The sequence below is a fragment of the Schistocerca serialis genome, chromosome 3 (genome assembly GCF_023864345.2).
Source record: "Schistocerca serialis cubense isolate TAMUIC-IGC-003099 chromosome 3, iqSchSeri2.2, whole genome shotgun sequence".
NCBI lineage: Eukaryota > Metazoa > Arthropoda > Insecta > Orthoptera > Acrididae > Schistocerca > Schistocerca serialis.
Genome location: NC_064640.1, coordinates 45,021,547 through 45,038,897, shown reverse-complemented (window position 1 = coordinate 45,038,897; position 17,351 = coordinate 45,021,547). Strand labels below are relative to the sequence as shown.

The 17,351-nt window shown below is 42.4% G+C and overlaps 1 protein-coding gene across 5 annotated transcripts in view; it reads right to left on the bottom strand.

Moving 5' to 3' along the window:
• Positions 1-14,441, bottom strand: part of LOC126469694 (vinculin) — a 302,912-nt gene extending 288,471 nt beyond the window's left edge. For all 5 annotated transcript variants that reach the window (XM_050096859.1, XM_050096861.1, XM_050096862.1 and 2 more), the window contains exon 1: positions 14,265-14,441. In XM_050096859.1, the coding sequence (XP_049952816.1) occupies positions 14,265-14,321 (57 nt within the window). In that variant the 5' untranslated portion in view covers positions 14,322-14,441. The remainder of the gene's footprint in view (positions 1-14,264) is intronic.
• Positions 14,442-17,351: the final 2,910 nt, after the last annotated feature.

Genomic DNA, 17,351 nt, shown 5'->3' with positions numbered 1-17,351 from the left:
TGGCTTCAATGGGGGACTATATGGCTACCATCATAAAATTTTACAACTGTATGGGTCTAATTGCCAAGTGAGTTAAGTGTCGCCAGTGTGGAGAGTAAACGAAATTAACCAGAGTTCCTGATTACTGAACCAGAGACCTGTATATGCAGAGGTGTTGTCACAATAATGTTTGGAGTTCCTTTAGGAGAGGTTTCTGGTTTGAGCAAGCTAGGCTGGTCATGCAGCATATTGTGTTGTTAACATATCATTGGTGTTATCAGTCTGCTACTTGGTTTCTGTGTGCATGAGACGGGTGCGAGAGATAGGTGTGCACTGTATTGGTATTCTTTTTGCTGCGAGGTGTGTATTGAGTTTATTAAGTATAGTGGGTCTTTGGAGGGGTGGGGGGGAGGGGGGGGGCAGTTGTAAAAGTTGATGAATTGCGGTTTGGGAAGGGGTATTCATCCTGTGGGAATATAGGTGTGGGGTGCTGTTGTTTCCAGGGGTGGGTGTTCTGATGTTGCTTTTATGGTGGTTAGAGGTGGGGTTTTAGTTGGGTTAATAGAAGAGTATGCTGCAGAGGGGTCAACTAGTTTCTGATTGCTTTTCTTCATATAGGGATTTGGGTAGCAGGGGGTTTTGTCATTTAATGGTAAAGGATTGTGCACAGTTTGGAGATTATTCAATACTAGCTTGCACAAATACTATATGGTGCTTTTGGGGGCTGTCATGTCTGTTATAAGGAGGGTAAGAGGTGCACCTTGAGTCTACAATCTCGAAAGATGAGTATTGTTGGAGGAAAACTGTACCAGAAAATTATTGCCTATCTGAACATTTTTTGAAGCTCGTGAGTAAAAGAGTGAAAGAAGAATGGATTGTGAATGATGTAGGTTATATGTTAATAGTCTTTTTTTATGTGCATATTATTTGGGGACAGGTATCAGTTGGTAGCTGGGTGGTGGTGGATGTTTTTTTGGGGGGGGGGGGGGGGGGGGGAGGAGAGGGTTAGAGAGATATGGTCAGTCTAGACTAATTTGGCTGTTGACTGTTGTTGGTAAGTATGTTTTTGATCTTTATTGTAAGAGTATAGTGGGTAGTTTTCTTCGAGATGAACGTTTTGTAATTTATCTTGGATTAGTATTATTCTGAGGTTTGGGTCAGTGGTTGAATTTGGTATATATTAGTTTTATTGGTGGGTGTCATGGAGTGGGGTCTGGTGTTATGAGTTAGTCGATTTTGGTTGAGTTATACAGACCAAGTGAAATTTGTGGTAACGGGTTTTTGAGTTGTGTTTGGGTTCCTGGTATCACTGTCTCACTATGAGCTATAGAGGGTGTTTGCTTTAACTTGAGACAAGTAAATATATAAAAAAAACAACACATTATACAAAAACAATGTTCTTGGTGAAAAGTTTACATTAGTAAGGGGGACATCTATTTGTGCTACAACTGGCCACCTGCTAACCACCCCACCTGAGTGGGTGGGGTCAACTTTGTATTTTCAAATGGGAGCACTCCGTTTTTATTGCATACTCGTATTATACATCAAAAAATATGTACCATTTACTCAAACCATTGCTCCCCATTCGTGGTAGATGGCACTGTAATCCAAAAGGATCATGTGTGCCTCTTTTGCAATTAAGAACCAATACTTTTGATTCTAAATTTCATTTATGATGTAAATGTAAACCTTTATTTTCTAACAGTTGACACTGATGTTCAAACGTTGTGTGTTGCAAATGTGATTGTAAAGTACAAATAATATGGCTAGACACTAAAATTTCTGGCAAATTAGATACTTGTATGATAACAGGGTTTTCTTTTCCTATGGGATTGATTGCGGTGAGCCCCCAAACCATCAAAATGCTCAAACTAAGTGGCTGCCCTCAAACTCCACCATCAGGGTGACTGATTTTGGTGCGCATTTCCATCCAACTGCTGTAACTCTTGTGCTGGCCACTATGCAGCTGAATACAAACCACAACCACTGTAATAAGACAAAATGTCCATGAAATTATGGTGACAGGTGCACCTAACATGGATGATCTCCAAAATCTACCACCCCAATGGTGTGAGGCAAGGGAACTCTGCAAAATCTCTCACCCAAATGGTGACAGGCAAGGGGACTCACCGAAATCAAGAATCCCGATGGGAACAGATACTATTACATCCATATTGTCATTTCTGGATCAACGCTAAACATAGTTTCTAACCAGACATTGAAACGGCTAAGTGTATTGTAATGTGCAATCAAATTTGCAACACTAAAGTAAATTTTGAACACAAATATCAACTGTCAGAACACCAAGGTTTACCTTTAGTATAAATGTGTCAGTTCTTAAGTGCAGAAGGAGGCACACTTGATAACTGTCAATTACAGTGCCATATATCACATATGAAAAACAATGGTTTGAATAATCTGTATGTATTTTTTGGTATAGAATCTGAATATGGAATAAAAAATGGGGCTTCCCAGGTCAAAATTCAGAGTTGACCCTGGCCAAACAGAGTGATAGGTGGTGGCCAGTAGTAGCATAGACAGATGTCCTCTTCACTAGTATTAACTTTTCACCTAGAACATTTTTTTCATATTCTGAGCCATCTTTGAGATATTTATTTTTCCCAAGTGAAAATAACCCCTCCCCCATATAGGTCAAGGCAAATTTAAGGTACCAGGTTTTGGAATTTGTGAGTTCCTGGTAGCTCTGTCTTCGATTGAGCTATATAGGTCAAGTCAAGTTTCTGGTACCAATAGTGGTGGTGTTCCCCCCATCACGAAATGGCAGATAGTTAAGAGTTGGGCGCAATGTGCACAAAGTGGTGGGGGAGAACCACTTAACAAATGGAGATGGCTAAAACGGCAGTGCCCAATATGCGACCTACTTTAAATCACATTCTCACGGCCAGAGAGCCGATAGGAGGTCGTCCAAGCCGCTGGGAGAGGCTTAATAACCCATAGCTTATCCCATGAAGGGAGGACCAGTGGTGATGCCAAAGTGACATGATCTCCTGAAAGACGGCAACACATAGATCATCAAAGGGAACATAAGAACTAGTGGGCTGAGGTACGAGGACTGCAGCCTTGGCAGCAGCACCAGCAGCCTCGTTTTCTGTCACACCAACATGACCAGGAACTCACATAAACATCACGTTGGCCCCATCAAGAGTGAGCAAGTGACAGTTTTCTTGGACCTGTTGCACTATGGGACAGACAGTGGACGGTGTACAGCCCACAGATGCTTTGAAGGACGCTGAGAGAATGCGAGCAGATGACACAATTGAAAAGCCTGTGTCGCCAGATGTACTCTGTGGCCTGATACAGGGCGAAGACCTCTGCCGTAAATACTGAGCTGTGTGCCGAAAGCTGATAGTAAAAAACGTTGGCGCCAATGATGAAGGCACACCCAGCACCATGGTCAGTCCAAGAGCCATTAGTGTACACAAACGTACTATCACGAAGTTCCGTGGGAAGACCGTGAAACCGAAGGTTACAAAGCGAGGCTGGAATAGTGTTGTTAGCAAGCAAATGAAGGCCAAGGTGAACAAGGACTGCTGCACAATTCCTAGGTGGTGAAGGGTTCACACCCACTGGGACAGTTGTAGGGAGTGTGCAGTTAATCTGCCAAAGCAAGAGCCGAAAGTGAACTCCACGAGGTAACAGAAAAGAGGGACACGCCCATACTAGCGATCAAAGGAGTCATTGAAGGAGGTGGCATAGGATGGGTGGTCACGCATAGCAGACAAACGGCACGCATATCTGCTAAGGAGAAATTCACAGTGCTAGTTTGGCAGCTTCTGCATACAGACTCTCAACTGAGCTAGTGTAAAAGGCGGCAGTGGCTAAACTGATACCACGATGGTGGATAGTATTGAGACAGCATAAGAGGGACGGACGTGCAGATGCATAAACAAAGCACCCACAGTCTAGTTGGGAACGGACAAGGGACCAATACAAACAGAGGAGGGTGGTTCGATCTGCACCCCAGGAAGTACCATTGAAGACACACAGGACACTGTGGGACTGCATACAGCAGGCTGCCAGGTAAGACACATGGGAGGACCAAGAGAGTTTCCTATCGAGCAGGAGCCCCATGAATTTTGTAGTTTCAAGATAGGAGTCCCCGGAATTTTGTAGTTTCAAGACGTAAAGATGGTGGGAGAAACCAATTCTGCCACCAGAAATTCACGCAAACGGTTTCGTCTGTGGAAAAAATGTAAGCCATTGTTGATGTTCCATGGGTAAAGACAATCGAGACATCACTGAAGATGCCACTCAAGGAGACAGTTCCATGGAGAACTGCAATAGATGGCAAAATTGTCAGCAAAAAGGGAGCCGGAGAAGCTCAGCAGGAGACAGGCAATAGTAGGGTTAATGGCGATAGCAAAGAGGACAACCCATAGGACAGAACCCTGAGACACACCATTTTGCTGTATAAAGGTGTCCGACAGGGCAGAACCCACATATATCTTGAAAACTCAGTCTTTAAAAATTCCTCAATGAAATGGGCAGGCAGACACGGAAGTCACACGTGTAGAGTGTACGGAGGATACCAGTCCTACAGCTGGTGTTGTGGGTTTTCTGAAAATTGAAAAACACCCCCCATTCTGGGATTTCCACAGAAAACCATTCACGACAGGAGAGGGCAAAGTTACAAGATGGTCAACTGCAGAACAGCATGCTCAAAATCCACACTGTGCAGTTGTTAGTGCTCCACCCCAGCGTCTGGAAAATGTGCCCTCTGCCCAGATGAAGTTGTATGTATTAAGCAGAAAGTGCTTGATTGAAAGAGAAAGGTGCTGCAACATCTGAATTTTAAAAATGTCTGGCCCTGGTGTGGACGATCTGGATGAAGTGAGAACATGATCTAGCTCCCTGATAGTAAAGGCGGCATTGTAACACTCACAATTTTGAGAAGAGAAGGGTATTACCCGAGCCGCCGCCTCTTGTTTCGGATGGAGGAGCTCGAAATTTCCATAAAATGGCAGCCCAAGTTGTTGGAGATAGCAATAGTATCCACGATGACATTGTCTGTTACTGTCAGGCCAGAAATTGGGTTGGTTGGTTGGTTGTTTCGGGGAAGGAGACCAGACAGCGAGGTCATCGGTCTCATCGGATTAGGGAAGGACGGGGAAGGAAGTCGGCCGTGCCCTTTGAAAGGAACCATCCCGGCATTTGCCTGGAGCGATTTAGGAAAATCACGGAAAACCTAAATCAGGATGGCCGGACGCGGGATTGAACCGTCGTCCTCCCGAATGCGAGTCCAGTGTCTAACCACTGCGCCACCTCGCTCGGTCAGAAATTGGGGAATGGATCTTGGTCCCAGAGAGCGGTCGGAGGTTGGTCCACACAACAGAAGATGGAGTGGAACTGTTAAAAGAAATAGTGAATGGAATTCAGCTAGCTTTTTTGCTGTCCCGAAAAACGTGATGACCCTTTGCATGCATCTGTTTACAATAAATGCAATTTGCCATCGTAGGATGAAGGTTAAAAACTCGGAGAGCACGTTTCTGTGTGTGCATTGTGTCATGGCATGCCTCAGTCCGTAAAGGGACCGGGACACAATATGGTAAAGAAGAAGTGCAAGGAATAGAATGTTCTGCAGCAGTAAGGATAATGTTTGTAAGTTATTCCACCTGGTCATCACAACTGGGGAAATCTTGTTTGTCAAAGGCTGCCAGGGAGGAGTGAGGCTTCCAGTCAGCCTTAGTATGCTGCTATCTGGGTGTGCACGCAGGTAGGGTAGGAGTCAGCAAACGGATAGCACACAGGAAATGTTCACTTGAGTAGGTGTCAGAACGGACCACTCAAGACGATGGGCAAGCTAGGCAGTGCAGAAGGATAGGTCCAAATGGGAATATATGTGCTACGAGTCTGAAAGGAAAGTGACTGCCCTGTGTTAAAGCAGAAGAGGTTAAGTTGATTAAGGTTAGCCAAGAGGGTACCTCTCGGATAGGTACTGGGAGAACTCCAAAGTGGATGGTGTGCATTCAAGTCACCGAGCAGCAGAAATGGGTGAGGTAGGTGCCCCATAACCTGGAGGAAGTCTGCCTGATGACATCGAATGACGGAGGGATGTAAATGGTACTAAGGGAAAAGGTCAAGTGGGGAAAAGGCAAATGACCATCATACGTCATCCCATATGAGCAGCACGGCTCCCCCATGACCATGAGATGGAATGCCGACTTCTGGGTTGGTGTAGGAGTGGGAGGGGGGGGGTCAAAAAGGAAGAGGAGAAATGTGAAAGCTCAAAGCGGTCATGAGAATGCAATTCTGTGTCCTGAAGGCAGCGTAAAAGTGGACACTGCAATTCTAAAGGCAGTCAAAAATCCTCTTGGTTGGATAGAAGGCTGCGAACGTTCCATTGGAGTAGAATCATGATGAGGAAAAAATGAAGGGGTGTCACCTTCACGGCTGCTGAGTGCCAGCCTGCGAAGATATGATGCTACAGGGCACAGAAAAAGGAGGATCCTGCTCCGTGAGGTCCACAGAAGTGTAGGCTTTCTTCTGCTGTCAGCCTGCAGAGTCCAACGCATAAAAATGGCTGGTGGTGCGCACCGGCGACAGAGAGGCCGGCCGGGCAAGGGTATCATGATGCGACTGTCGAAGAGGATTTTCGAGTCGGCAAAGGAGAAGACCGTTTGCCTTTGTTAGACTTCTTCTGCCTTTCTGGTTAGCAGAAGACGACTCAGGTGTTGGTTGACTGGAGGGACTTACGAAGTCTTTTCAGGGGTAGTCCTTCTGTCCCTTCCACCCTGCTGGTTGTGTAGCTGGTGACATCGCCCCATGAGGCAAGAATCTGATTGCATGTCTGCATGGCCATGTCCTTCATGGAGCGAGATGTAGCAAGAACAGTACTGTAAGTGCCAGACGGTAGAACGCAGGGTTTGCGACTAGCCGATAACTTGCGAGCGACCAGGTAAGGTACTTTTTCCTTTATCCGGATCTCCTGGACAGCCTGCTGAGATACATCGGTCAATCTTGAGAGGAGGCAGTATGGTCGCAATTGCAGTTGATACAGTGGGGAGGAGGAGGTGGACAATCGTCCTCGTGCACATCCCTACCACAAGTTACACATCTGGCCATGTGTCAACAAGACATTTGAGTGTGGTTGAAACGACGACACTGGTAGCAACGCATCGGGTTGGGAATGTATGGTTGGACTATGATAACTTCATAGCCTGCTTTCATCTTGGATGGAAGCACCAATCTATCAAAGGTGAGAAAAAGAGTGCATGTGGGCGCTAAGGAGGCCTCTACCTTCTTCGACACCTGATGGACTGCAATGACAGCCTGATTAGACAGATATGTTTGGATTTTGGCCTCTGTCAGAGCGTCGAGCATCCTAGTGTAAATAACACCACAGGAACAATTCAGAGTTCTATGGACCTCGACACAAACAGGATAGCCATGGTGGAGCATAGCAGCAAGTAGGTGTTGTGCCTGAGAACCAGTAGTGGTCTCCAAAAGCAAAGTGCCATTCCATAAACGACAGCAGGATTTCACAGTGCTGGCAACTGCATCAACACCTTTCTGCATAATTAACAGATTTACTGTTGCGAAGGACTGACTGTCTTCAGTATGTAAAACCATGAGGAACTGAGGTGCAGCTGGGAGGGTCTCTGAATTGGGAGCTTCATTGCATTTACATTTGGTAGACGTGGACTGCAAAAATAATGACTGGCTCATTGCGAGGAAATCCCCCATGATTGCCAGCATCTCTTGAGAGCATGCTCCTTCCAACTGGGGGCCCCTTCACAAGGGGATGTACCTGCCTTAAGTGATTGTTCACATCTCAGGTCACACCTTCCGAACACCTGACAAAGAGGGACCAATCGGCAGTTTGTGAAGGTAGCAGCTCGGGCAATCACCCCTCCCTGCGGCTTGCCTGTACCAGGGGTACATTCGAACCCTACCTGTGGCCCAGGGTTGGGAATTACATGTTACTCAGTCACCTGTTATTCAACAGATGTGGGAGGAGGGGGTGGGGGGCTTCAGGAGTGCAAACAGAGGAAGAAGAAAAAAGAGGAGCTTTAAGCACCAAAGCAGAGGAAGAATAGGAGAAGGTGAATGAAGATGGGGAAAAAGGAACAAAAAACAGGGGTGGGACTGTTCGTATGTCAGCTACAGACATTGCGGAACATTCCCAAAAGCATCCCTGACATGTTCCCCAAGGGCAGACATGCAGTATGGAAGTGAAAAGATGCTGCAAAGGATGAGGACCCGTGGTAGCCAAGCACAAACCCGCCAAAGAGCGGTGAGCCCCTGGGGGGGGGGGGGGGCCTTACACAAATTCTCCTCCACGTACACCACGACAGCTGATATTTCTGCCTTGAACAGTGTAGCCTGCTTCCATAGACAGATTGTGCTCTCTAACCTATGGTGCAACCCTTGTACCCCCTCATCTGCTTTCAACCCCAGATTGTGCTCTCTAACCTAGATTGTACTCTATGTATCCCAGCACCACCGTCTGTTTTCAGCCCATCAGTAAAGCAGACTATGTCTCCTAACAGTGTCATGATTCATTCATGCACTGCTCCCTACTTTCAATTGTTACACTGGAAGGTTTATTAAAGCAGCTGGAAGTTATTTTATAGTCAGCTGACATTTCCATGACCATTCCTACAGTTACCACATTACCTATTTTGGTGTGGGATAGTGGATATCCTAATGGTACTCAATTATTTTTAGTTTTTAGCCTATATGCTCCTGCTACTGCCTCCATTTTAACCCACAGGTGTAATGAAGGCATGACCAGATGGTCTCTATCCCAGCAATGGCAGTACTGCCAATTCTACCTGTTACAGCTAAGCAGGCTAGTCTCTGCACCTTGCCAAGCTCTTGGCAACCACCTTCTATTCTACTTTGTTCCACCATACTGTACCCCTACAAATTATCATAGGTCTTGTTACAGTGGTTTGCATACAGTACATACTCCTAAGGTTTAGGCCCCAGGTTTTTCCCCACAGGATCTTCTAGTGCTCTTAAGGACACCTTTCACCTTGGAAAATATATTCCTTATGTGAGGGGTCTATGTTTGTTTCACATCCAGGGTTACCCCTAGAAACTCACTACAATCTCTATTTCATCAAGAAGCTTATGAATCCAGAATGTGGTGGATATGCTTCCCTTTAAATGATACTACAACCATTTTCTTAGTATTGAGCCTTAGATCCTGTTTCCTGCACCAGTTTTGCACAATGTTCAATGTACATTGTGCCACAGTTCTAACAGTATTAGCAAATTTGCCAACATTTACTATGACAAGCTGTCTTTGTATCCTTGGCAAAAGCAGCCTCTAATATTTAGCTACTCATTGAGTTCATTCACCACTAGGTTCCAAAGTAGTGAGACAAAACCCCCCCTTGTGGACAGCCTTCTGTGGTGCTGATCACCATTTCTTCATTTATAATGGTGGCTTCTACCTTTAGTCTATTCATCATGAAATAGATCCACCTGTATACAGTTGTCCGATTGCCATGCTCTTTTGCAGCTCTAACCATGAATTCAAAGGGTGTACTGCTACAAGCTCCCTGGTATCCAGAAAGATATAAAGAGCAATTTCCTGAAACCATGGTGCTTTTCCACTTCCCCAACTGGTGAAGTGCTGTTTCACATGTTTTGCCTGTTTGATACCCTTGTTGGTTTACATGTAGAGGAACCTTAGTTAGTTTCCTTTCCCTAACATGCTCATTAACCAGATTTTCTAGTGTCCTTAAAACAAAGGAGGAAAGACTGTTCTGTCCCATATCCTTGGCCTTAGTATGATCAGTTCTCCATGGCTTCAGAATGAAAACATCTCTCACTGTCCTCCAAGCTTTAGGAATGATTCCTTCTGTTAGGCTAATTCTAAACAGCCTACTTATTTGTTTAATTAAGCTCTCTCCTGATTGCTGCAGTAGAGCTGGAAAGATTCAATCTGGGCCTGGTGACTAGTACAGATGAAACATTCCCACTGCCCACTAGATCTACTAGATCTTTTTTACCAATACATTCTTAGCAGATTCCCCCTGTAAATTCAGGGTCTGAATCTTGATGCATGTTGTCTAACAGAGTGCACAGAGGAGAGTTAGTCTTGAGAAGCACATCCAGCACTTCATTTGCTGTACTTGTGAGATCACCATCTCCCTTCCTCTTATATTTTGTGAAGTCTGGGGCAAGTAGCTGTTATGTTCCACTTCCTCAAAAAATACCTTCCAGGATGATGGTTTCACTTGCTTCCCTTTGGCAAAGGGCTTCTCGATTCTTCTTGCAATACTGAATAGTCTTCTTACCTGCCTCCTTTGCAATTCCAGGTTGCTGTTGCACCAAGCTACATTCCTGTTTGTGAACTTCTTGATGATTTTGCAGTTTTCTAAATGTGAAGTCACTATGGTAGGTGTCACTGTGTGTGTGACATTTCATTGAAATCTACTGGGTCTCTTATTGAAGTTCTGACTTGAGATAAGCTAAGATGACTTTTTAACATTTGTTTTGGAACAGTGTTGTGTCGTCGTAGTCTCATTACATTATTGCTGGAGTTATGTATTTTATGTGTCATTGTTGGTTCATGGGTGTAATGAGGAACATATTGTATATGCCTGAAACAGAGGCATCCCCCATCTTGATGACACCAAGGGTCAAAGCAGATGAGGTGAATCACAAATTTTGCAATCCCATTTTGGCCCTATAGTATGCCATGTTCTTAGTACTTTTCCAAAATTTTTGAGAAGGTAATGCAATCCAGGGTGGTTTCTCACAAATGTAGTAATGAGATACTTAGCCAATTACAGTTTGATTTCAAAATGAATACACTACTCAGACAGCTATTTATAAATTTACTGAGCAATTAATAAAGTCTTTAAATAATAAAATATCACCAGCTGGGATCTTCTGCTACTTTTCAAAGGCATCTGACTGTGTGGATTGCAAGATCCTATTAAGAAAGTTAATTTTTTATAGACTAGGCCTATGTGATTCACCACATGCCTGGTTTAGTTCTTATTTAGAAACAGAATGCTGGAAGTTACCTCAGTTTGTTTCAGTAGTACAAAGAGGGATGCCTGGTCATCTGCTTTGGGAGAAATTAAGAAGTAATGGGAGTGTTCAACAATTCACCTCTCTGTCACCTTTCAACCTAAGCTGTACCTTGGGCTATGCTACAACTCAGTATGTGAGCACGCATAAAATTTTGTATTCACGTTCGTTGGTCATGCCAACTCTCAACCAAACTGTCGACTTCAAATGTAACCTAGACTTAGGGCTATGCACAAAGTAATGTGTCACATGCTGCACCATCATTAAATTAGAGATCAATGCCTACATCTGGTATTGGTAAGTTCATCTCCCCCCCCCCCCCCCCCGCAATTACGATGGGAGTCACACAGGGTTCAATCATTCACCAACTCCTTTCTTGCTTGATGTTAATGCTCTAGTATTTTATCCGAATCATGAGGCAGAATTAGAATGATTTGCAGATGATGCAAGCATTATTTTTAAGCTGATTACAAAAGATAGTACATGATGTTTTTGTGAATGTTACTGACGGCTATTGCACAAATAGGATAGCTATAAACTTTGAGAAAACGTAGCTCACCCAGACCGAGACTCGAACTCGGGACCTTTTCCTTTCGTGGGCAAGTGCTCTACCAACTGAGCTTTTGTGAAGTTTGGAAGGTAGGAGATGAGGTACTGGCGGAACTGAAGCTGTGAGGACGGGGCGTGAGTCATGCTTGGGTAGCTCAGTTGGTAGAGCATTTGCCCATGAAAGGCAAAGGTTCCAAGTTCGAGTCTCGGTCCGGCACACAGTTTTAATCTGCCAGGAAGTTTCATATCAGCGCACACTCCACTGTAGAGTGAAAATTTCATTCTAGTAGCTCACCCAGTTTTCTATTATCACAAACATCCCACCTCCTGTTAACATAGGATAATAATATCAAATAATGAGCAAGATAAGAAATTCAGTATTCTTCGATGTGCATATTGATGGAAACTTAAAAAAAAAAAACGGTAGACTTGCTAAATCATACAGGTTTGGCTGTTTCTGTCATAGGAATAATTATTGAGTATGGGGATACAGAAGTCAGCAATTCAACAAGTTTTGCATATTTTCGTTCACTGAAATCTTGTGCAATAATATTCAAGGATAACTCCTCACTTTGGTAAAAAGCATTCACTGAACAAAATAAAGTACTTAGCATTATTTGACACAATAAGAGGTAAAATGTACAAAGATTCTTACAAACTACCCATGGAAATAAAATACTCGATTGACAGTGGAAGTCTTTTTAAATGTCAATTAAAGATGTTTCTCCTTAACAACTCTTTATTTACCACAGAAGAGTGCTTGACTATAAATAATTGCCATTTCTGCAGAAAAAAGCCTGTAAATGGCCAGCATGTAGCGATATAAACATTTTTATAGGTGTGTTCTATGTTGGTTCTGTCGAAATGCTGCACGTCATAACGCTTATCAAAAATGAGATTTGTTGGACTTGTAACTAACTATGTGAAAACACATGAAGTCTTATTCAATTCTGGTCAGTAGTGGAAACTCTCTATGAAAGTTCACCTCTCCCTCTTACATTTCTCGATAAGCTCACACAATCACACCACAGAAGTCACCTGAGAAATGTCTATTATGTAATACAGGTCCTCTTAATTTACCTTCCAGTTGTATTTTTTTATAACAAAACATGTTATATATGGTGTGGAACTAGACATCAGGCTATGTTCCAGTACATAACAACATCCTATATGTCTCATTCACATTCATTGACTTCTCCTACTCAACCAAATTGTCTCCTTCCCAACTAATGTAGACCTCAGGCTAGATTAGAGAGTAAGGGAAGATGGCAATCACAGCCTCATCAACTTCTCTGTGAAATAATTCTTGTATCTATTTTAGAATTTTTGGAATATACACAGCCTTCACTTTCAGTTTCAGCTGGGAGGATGAAAGGTGTTAGTACTTAGCTGCATAAATAGCAAGATTCTGTCACGATGTTTTGAGTGTTGTGGTGAATGTGACATTGAAATTTCTGCAATTTAAACTAACTGATTAATAGATGTTGCAAGAAGGTGAGGCAGAATTACTGGTGCTGATTCCATTCACCAAATTCACTAAATATTATCAGAAAATACTTAAAAATGTCTAACAATCAAGTAATGGCAGTAGTGTCTATTACGCCATGTGTTTATTTGATCATATTTCACTGCATGGTGGGCTCCAACAGTTTTTTCCACCAGATACTGTGTTTGTACAATTGTTGTGTACTGTGTTGCTTGGCATCACAACTGTAATAAATTGTTTAAACATTGGATAATTTGCACAAAATATTGCAGCTGAACTAATTCCGCATTTATTTCAGTACAATATTGGCAGCAAATATCTACTCGGGAAACACACTCATACACAGCAATGGGTTAGAGATGCTGTTGTTAATAGCAATGAGTTTTCACATATTACACACGTCTGATATCCCATTGTAGAGACCTACATTCAAGCATTAGTGCGGTCCTGGTTTGGAATAATATTACCTATTTTAGTTAATAGAGATACTGATTATGACAATAATAATAATAATCCATTCGCATATTTATACGGTATCTGGTGAACCAAACTGTGTTCATTCAGGTATACACGGGTGTCCACGTAATTTTGAATATCTCATGGAGCTTGTAAAACCTCTACACACTAACAGCAATTATGGGAAATTTCTCATCAACCACTTGTTATGATATGGGGCGATGTTCATCTTAAAGGAATCGATAGATGCGTTCTCACACAGAACACAGGGACATGATCTACAAGGCTTGCGTATATTTATACATGACGTATAAGATGCGTCAAGAGTAACATTTCATGTGCCTTTGTTTCCTATTATCCAGAAAAATTCCACGAAAAATACGAGACTCTAAAATGGGGATGGTGTTTAAAAGTTCGCGAAGAACTTTAAACAATTTAAGACAAGGATTCCAAGCGTTTCGTGTTTTACATGTCAACTATGAACTTGGCTTGGTAACGCCCTTTATTGGGAAACGAGATACAGAACTTATGAATTAATGAATGAGCTTCCCTCATGTCTAAATATGGGTTGAAACACAGTACTTTATGACGTAAGGTCACGTGACCTCCATCGTTTACTAAACGACACGCCCATTTGTCAACACTAAGCAAAGGGTCTGTTATAAAGGACATGTTATTTGACAGTTCAAAATTTGATACATTAAGTACAAGCAATTTTAAACTTCGACCAAAAAACGTATTGAAAATGACTGAGTAATGATTAAGATGAGGAATACATTACCTGCTGAGCAACAGGTTCCAAAATGCTCTCTATCGTTTTCGTATGAAACACAGGCATCTTGGCAACACTTTTTTGACTTCAAACAATAAACAATTTACCGATGTAATAACAAAAACACAGAAATTTACACAACAAACACTCTTCCCAACCTCCGCAACTTCCACCACTTCTATTCGATCAAAGTCGTTTGTCAAAACTAAGCATTCCACGAATCTCTGCAAAGATATAGAAAATCTAACATCTTTGGCGAAATTGATTAATCGTACACTCTGGTCTCTGGCAATGTGTGAATTAAGGCTCTTACAATACAGTTACAAAATTACGAGATCACCGTAAGATAGTAAGCCAGTTATGTTCGTAAATCATGAGAAGTCTCTAAGCAACTGTTGCTCAAAACGACCACAAACATCACCAACTTGCTGACAATTCTGATCGCTTGGGGAAGCGTCTAAACGGAGATATACGAATGCTGTATGGCCAGCAAACACTCCTGGTCACTTGCGGAAACTTTCCATTCCAGCTGATAGCCATGGACGCAGAATCGTGTTAATGAAACATTAGCTGAGAAATTCACGAGTTTTGTCAAGAATGGGCCTCCCTCTCAGAGACAAGAATGATCACCCTGAAGAAATTCTCAAGTTGTCCTCAGACGACTTCGTAACCCTGTACGGCGGCTCTAACGACGTATAAAAAAACAAAACATCCACAGCTTGCTTTGAATTAAAGACGCGTCTAGCTCATAAGTCCCGACATAAACGTTCTCTTCCTGAACATTTCGCACTACCGCTATCTGCCTCCTTGGTAATGCGTAAACAAGAAATCGCTAGGTTTCGGGAAAGCATTCGACGAAGTGCTCCACTGAGGACTGCTAACGAAGGTCCGAGTATTCCCCCTCCCCAGCCCGCTCACCCCAAGATGGCGCCTAGAAATAGACGTTCTGTAACTTGAACTTAGAAAAATAACGAGTCTAAGGGTATTCGATGCAAAAAGTGCTCCAACAGAATTGTACAAGGCTTCGTGTTTATAGTGGATGTGTAAAAACTAAAAACTATGAGTCCTGTAACAGCCGGCCGGAGTGGCCGAGTGGTTCTAGGCGCTTCAGTCTGGAACCTCGCGACAGCTATGGTCGCAGGCTCGAATTCTGCCTCGGACGTGAATGAGTGCGATGTCCTTAGGTTAGTTAGGTTTAAGTAGTTCTAACTTCTAGGGGGCTGTTGACCTCAGATGTTAAGTTCCATTGTGCTCAGAGCCATTTGAACCAGTCCTGTAACAAGAAGGTCGAGAAATAAGGGTGTTGGAAGTGGAGCACCAGACGTGAGACCTGCATACAGCGTAGCGTCAGAAGTATTAACTTTAAACTGTGGTATTAATTGTGAGAATGGATTAGTGAGAAAAGAAAACATTATAAACATCCTTTGCAAAGAAAAAGACGAACTGGTAGGAAAAACAAAGTCTTTAGAAAACTACATCAGTGAGCCCTCGATAAACATTAAGGAAACGAAAAACACATGAAAATTGAACTTTGTTTGCGATTTTAAGTGAGACAGCATTCGGAAATCTGATAAACAAGATGCAAAAACAAACAGTGAAAGTGAAATCACGATAAGAACGAGTGAAGCGATAATGTTCAATTACTTATGTATTACTAATATGATTGCCCAAAGTTAAATGCTCAGAAATGAGAAATGCAATAAAGGTAAGGTACTTCTTATATCAGACAGCCAGGAAAGATGATGTGGATCACTTCTACAGGGGAAGTTAGAATCTTCTTATCAAGTGGAAGCGATCATCAGACTTGATGCACCTCTAAAGGAAATCACAAAAAAGTGATAAACCTAACAGAAACATTCACAACAGACGATACATTAGTGGTAATGGAATGTAAAATGAGTTTGATAACCCCATTCAAGCGGTTAAAAACCACATCACAAAACATTACAGACTATATTGAAACGTAGTCATAAAATGAATACAATTTTTAATCCTACCCCAAAACGACATGATGTACAACATCATAAATCAAAAACAGAAGCAACAAATCGTCATATGGTACTGACAGTAACTGAGTTAAGAAACGCAAACAAAAGAATAACCGCTATTAATTTGGAAAAGGATAGACTAGGTTGAAACAAATTTATTTTACAAGGCTTCCATTTAAACAGAAAGGGCAAGAAACAGGTATGTGAAAGACTAGCTTTTCTTATTAGTAAGAACAAGGTAAAAATCTCAAGTGTTAATATTACACCACAGAAAACCACACATAGGGAAATAAGAAAGGAGAAAACAGGAGGCATAGGAAAAGAAGTCTAAAACAGTACAACTACAACTGATTTGTAGATTTCGAGAAAATGGCAGAAGTCATGGGAAAGAAAGTAATCAGAACAATGCAAACTACACTTGACCAGTGAACCAGCGTTACATGAAAAGGAAAAAAGACATTCAAGGAATTAACCAGGAACTGGACCAAAAAAAACTATGCTGAAGAAAGAAGAGAGCAAGAAGTCAATCAGTACAACTGTGAACCTATCTTGTTTGTGAAAAATGTTGTCCCAGTGACTAAAGAGTCATATACTGTTACAAGACCTGTAATCTCTACGGAGACAAACACTCAAGCATCGTAAGAAATTTCAACAGGAACTGCAACGACCCTCCAAGGATCAAGAACCATCTCACCAACAGCATCTGCAATGACTTTAGTGTTAGCACCAGACTCTGCTGCAACAGAAGGTGGTTCCACACAAACTGTTAGAGGAAACATGAGGCAGCCAAGTCATCTGAAGGTTTATTTATTGTCAAAAACATGAGCTACAACAGTTCAAAAAGAGCTACATTTAAGCTGAAGGTAAGTAGTACTGTAGATATTGCCACAAATTTCAGAATGAAGATCTTTCACCAAAATGTTCAGTCGCTATATAACAAGTTGATGATTCAAAGTTACTAATAATGCATGAACTAAAATATATTTCTGTAATGTGTCTCTCCAAGTGCTGGCTTTTCTTAACAAAATCTGTCACCCAACAAAATTTCTCTCTGGTTGACTACTATTGTAGACTGGGTAGTCAACATGGGGGGAGGAGGTAGCCATAT